Below are 6,000 nucleotides of genomic sequence, written 5' to 3' on the forward strand. Positions count from 1 at the left end.
ACAGAGACAACCAGTTCTAAAGAACAGCAAAGTAAATGGTTGTATACTGCAAATTGAATATAATTCATAAAATATGCTACTTTTCATATACCCCCCCCCCAAAAAAAACCCAAAACAAACAACCCAAAACAAAATATGTATGTCCTTTGCTATTATTGGACGTCCGTTAAATGTAAAATTAATTTGCAAAATTAACTTGTGTTTGGAATCTAGCATCGCTTCTAAATATTCAACTTTCGGCAGCAGCACCGTGCAATGTCGCCAACATTTCCCATCAGTACAAAACTAAAACCCAACTATAAGGGCATTCAAAATCATTCAACGATGTATTCACAGACAGTCGGGTAAAAGCAGTATCGATGTTCGTTGTACAGACTTATATCAAACTAGCTTTACTGTCAATGTATTAATTGTAGATTATGTAAATTTACCTGGATAGTGGAAGTTGATACAAAGGTTTGACAATCTCAGCAAGTTTCCGTTCATCGATGTTATACTGCATGGTATGCACGAGATCCTGAAAGCAATGACTCCTCTCGTGTGACCCTGTTATAAAACAATAATTAATCAATGATGATTTTTTAACATAAATCTTAATGAGTATGAAAGCCATTGGACCCTTTCGGTACAGAAACAAAAAGTTCACAGATTTACAAATAACTTACAGGGTTTACAGAAGGTAGTGGTGAAAGATTTCTGTTCTCTTGAAATATTATTCAATGAAATGCTTCGCTTTTTGAGAAAAGAGGAAAACAATATCAATTCTCGATAGCGAGAATTACGGATTTATTTTTAACACATGTCATGACACGGCGAAACGCGTGGATACAAGGGTGGGTTTTCCCGTGATTTTCTCCCGACTCCGATGACCGATTGAGCCTAAATTTTCACAGGTTTGTTATTTGATATAGAAGTTGTGATACACGAAGTGTGGGCCTTGGACAATACTGTTTACCGAAAGGGTCCAATGGCTTTAATATTAATGAATTATTAACGAAGAGGCAGGACCAAGTAGGCGTTGTATGGACGACGTCAGAAAATTAGGAAGTATCATATGGATGCGACAATTAAAGCACAAGACAGATCAAGTTGGGATGGTTATGAAGAGGCCTTCCTTCTGCGCGGCATAGACTAGATAGATAGATAGATAGACATGTGATGTCTACTGTTTTTAAGAATGATATTCTTTGTATAAAGCATGCTAATTGACCAGGCCTGTCGAGGGCCCATGCCTAGAAGCGCTGCTTCTCAATGGGCTACCCTGCAGTATCTTTGTAAATTTAACTTGGATATCCGCACTTTCTATTTGTAGATTGTAGTCATATTTGCTAATGTATGTATTTGTAAATATCAAATACTAATAAAGAAACTTGAAACTTGAAGTAAGAAACCACAAAGGAAACTGACTGGTTTTTTTTGTGTGTAATTTTGGGTTGAACAAAGACAACATGTGGGGAGTTGGGTTCATAATTCAAAATAATACCTTTCAGTGGCGCGTTCCTCATGCACGTCAGGTTACCAGACACCAACTCCTTCAGTGTTGTAATGTCATCAATGAGGTGTTGTCCGTTTAATAACTGCATCGACACAGAATAGTAAACAAGTGACAACAAATAGGGGTAATTCAACTGGATAAAATACTAATGAGAATGGTTTATGAAGAACAAATTAATACAGTCATGGTGGGGTTCGGTATGTATTAAGGAGAATGGACGAGTAATAGGATTCTTGGATGAATGTACGAGCCGACTTTTACAATAATTTTTTATTTTAAAAACTTTGTACTTTGTAAAACGACAATTGCTATAAATACTTGCAACATTACCGAGAACCATGGTTTAATCAGTATGTCTTTGAAATTAACTAACTGGAAATTGTTTTTGGAAACTGAAATGATGTTAAAATAATGTGTTCAGCTATGTTTTGCACATTGTGTTGAATATCTTTCAATTTAAAAGAGCAATAAATTTAAGTTGAAGTATCATTTAAGTTTGTAACGATTTTCACTTTTAGTATAGTGACGTCACCGAAATAGTTTAAAAGTATTAAAATGATTTTTTTACAGAAGGTATGGTACGAACTTAAAACCAAAAATAACCCAATGAGGTCCACTAATTGACACTGAAGCCTTTTGCCAAGTTGCTTTTTGCAACATTTCTACATATTTTATTATACAAATTAGTTCTAAATTGTTCAACTATTTTGGATTCAGTTTTGCATAAGACTTTACCTTCTTCATGTGAATTGTATCTGTAACAAGATCCCCATCAGTGGGCGGAGCCAGAGAAGGGGAGTAAATCTCACGCACGAATGTCAGCTGACCATCTGAAACAGTTCGCATCTCTGGAAAGTCTAATAAAAAGACGAAGGGGCTAAATCACATAAATCTACATAAAAAAAACAAGTTGCAAGAAAAATAAAAGCCTACAAATTTCAAAGACTTACCGAACCCTTGTTTGTCTGTACTCTCCTTAAACTGATCCTGAAACCTGAAGACAGAAAAAAAAGAAACGATAAAATTGTCTATTCTCAGACTTAACTATTTTCCCGAAACTTTGAACTTTGGCAAACGACGTTTGGTTACATTTCTATTGTGCCAATCTTACAAGCACATTAAGAGACTCTGGACACTATTGGTTATTGTCAAAGACTAGCCTTCACAGTTGGTGTATCTCAACATTTGCACAAAATAACAAACATTTGAAAATTTGAGCTCAATCGGCCATCGAACTTGCGAGATAATAATGGAAGACAAAACCACCCTTGTCACACGAAGTTGTGTGTGTTTAGATGGTTGATTTCGAGACCTCAAGTTCTAAATCTGAGGTCTCGAAATCACATTCGTGGAAAATTACTTCTTTCTCAAAAACTATGGCACTTCAGATGGAGCCGTTTCTAACAATGTTTTATACCATTAACCTCTCCCCATTACTCGTTACCAAGTAAGGTTTTATGCTAATTATTATTTTGAGTAATTACCAATAGTGTCCACTGCCTTTAAATATTTTCCCGAAACTTTGTACTTGACAAACGACGTTTGGTTACATTTCTATTTTGCCAATTTTATAAGCACATTATAGTACTTGCAACATTACCGAGCACCATGTTTTGATCAGTTTACAATTATGTAAACATAAAGTTAAGTGTAAATTCGCAAAAAAATAATCTACACTTTCATCAAAAGAGTGACGTCACAGAAATAGTTTAAACTAATAAAGAATATTTTATCTGATATCCCCAAGTAGAAATGTTTTGATTGACTATGTAGAGACTCTATTAGTATATGAGTGACGGCAATGTGCATAATAAACGTTTCCTACAAAGATTATTGTTTTCAAGGTCTGTTTTCCCAGGGCATGTTTCCCCGCTAACAATTGTATTTGACTTACTCTTTTGTTGACTCTCTTGGTGCCTCGTAGTGATCCATAATCTTGACGAGAGTTGGTAGCTTCATACCGGGGTGATAATGAATCTCCTGTAAAACCCAAATACATTGACACAGTGAAGCAATAACCACTCTCTTAATGTAAAAGAGTGAAAAAGCACCTTTTGAAGAGCCATATGAAGGACAACTCTTTTCCGAGAGGTCTTCCACTCTTTTAGATTGAAGTTTGCATCTTTTTGAGTGATGTGAAACCCCTCTAAAAGAGTGAAATATAAAGAGTGGTGTTTTTCACTCGTTTACATTTAGAGAGCAACGATTCCAAATAACTGGGGACCAGGCAGGTTGGCTAAGTGGTATTTTTGGGCCCGGGTTCGAATTCCGCCTGAAACTGGAGTCTTACATGTGGGTTGGGTTTTCAGTCCCTACCTGATTCCCCCTGATACGTGGGTTTTAACTATTGTGGTTTTCCTCCTATATATATTGTGTCGTGGTTTTTAAATCCCTGCCTTTCACCTCTGTGAACCCTTCCTGATAACGTAGGTGATTCCCTATTTGGGTTTTCCTACCACATCTTAAACCGAACATTTCTTCTCGTTTACTATCCGTCCTATGGTGATTGGCTGGTGCCAATTTGTGCTGTTGGGTGTTACACATGAACATCCAACAAAGTGTTTTGTTCACTTGTCTCAGTTGTGAATTATCTTGTAGGTCTTAAAGAATTGCAGAACTTTGAGCGGTTGGGTTTAAAAACGGTTGAAGTATGGTTTGGTTGCACGACCCCCGCCCCCCCCCCCCACCCCCCAAAAAAGAACAACCCACCAAATAACAAAAACAAAACATCAACAACAACCGTATCATTCAACTGTTAATACAACCTCAGAACGTATAAAAAAGGGACGAAATGGACGGTTTAAAAAAATACTCCTGAATTCATTCTGACTTTGCAGATCGACAGAGGTCGCCCCTCACCTGACTGTCAAACTGCACCCGATCATACCTTTTGATGCATGGATTTCCCGTACGGTATCGGGTGTGTTCGTCTGGTTTTGGTGAAGACGATGATGCCATCATTGTCCGTTGACATCCGGGCATTGTATGACGATTCATGGTGACCCTCGTGACCTGTCTCGTTGCAATCGTAGCTCCAGTCAGACCGCCCATCATTCTGAGTACATGTATAATAATAACAACAACAACAACAACAACAACAACAACAACAACAACAACAACAACAACAACAACAACAACAACAACAACAACAACAACAACAACAACAACAACAACAACAACAACAACAACAACAACAACAACAACAACAACAACAACAACAACAACAACAACAACAACAACAACAACAACAACAACAACAACAACAACAACAACAACAACAACAACAACAACAACAACAACAACAACAACAACAACAACAACAACAACAACAACAACAACAACAACAACAACAACAACAACAACAACAACAACAACAACAACAACAACAACAACAACAACAACAACAACAACAACAACAACAACAACAACAACAACAACAACAACAACAACAACAACAACAACAACAACAACAACAACAACAACAACAACAACAACAACAACAACAACAACAACAACAACAACAACAACAACAACAACAACAACAACAACAACAACAACAACAACAACAACAACAACAACAACAACAACAACAACAACAACAACAACAACAACAACAACAACAACAACAACAACAACAACAACAACAACAACAACAACAACAACAACAACAACAACAACAACAACAACAACAACAACAACAACAACAACAACAACAACAACAACAACAACAACAACAACAACAACAACAACAACAACAACAACAACAACAACAACAACAACAACAACAACAACAACAACAACAACAACAACAACAACAACAACAACAACAACAACAACAACAACAACAACAACAACAACAACAACAACAACAACAACAACAACAACAACAACAACAACAACAACAACAACAACAACAACAACAACAACAACAACAACAACAACAACAACAACAACAACAACAACAACAACAACAACAACAACAACAACAACAACAACAACAACAACAACAACAACAACAACAACAACAACAACAACAACAACAACAACAACAACAACAACAACAACAACAACAACAACAACAACAACAACAACAACAACAACAACAACAACAACAACAACAACAACAACAACAACAACAACAACAACAACAACAACAACAACAACAACAACAACAACAACAACAACAACAACAACAACAACAACAACAACAACAACAACAACAACAACAACAACAACAACAACAACAACAACAACAACAACAACAACAACAACAACAACAACAACAACAACAACAACAACAACAACAACAACAACAACAACAACAACAACAACAACAACAACAACAACAACAACAACAACAACAACAACAACAACAACAACAACAACAACAACAACAACAACAACAACAACAACAACAACAACAACAACAACAACAACAACAACAACAACAACAACAACAACAACAACAACAACAACAACAACAACAACAACAACAACAACAACAA

General features: G+C 36.3%; 1 protein-coding gene across 1 annotated transcript in view; it reads right to left on the reverse strand.

Moving 5' to 3' along the window:
• The window catches only part of LOC139945370 (uncharacterized), a 152,515-nt gene that overhangs the window by 130,451 nt on the left and 16,064 nt on the right, over positions 1-6,000 (reverse strand). The window contains exons 6-11 of the mRNA XM_071942719.1: positions 4,383-4,550; positions 3,390-3,475; positions 2,446-2,489; positions 2,231-2,352; positions 1,484-1,577; positions 432-546 (exon numbers count right to left, since the gene is read on the reverse strand). Coding sequence (XP_071798820.1) covers positions 432-546; positions 1,484-1,577; positions 2,231-2,352; positions 2,446-2,489; positions 3,390-3,475; positions 4,383-4,550 — 629 coding nt within the window. The remainder of the gene's footprint in view (positions 1-431; positions 547-1,483; positions 1,578-2,230; positions 2,353-2,445; positions 2,490-3,389; positions 3,476-4,382; positions 4,551-6,000) is intronic.

Source organism: Asterias amurensis, chromosome 12 (genome assembly GCF_032118995.1).
Source record: "Asterias amurensis chromosome 12, ASM3211899v1".
In the NCBI taxonomy this organism is placed as follows: Eukaryota; Metazoa; Echinodermata; class Asteroidea; order Forcipulatida; family Asteriidae; genus Asterias; species Asterias amurensis.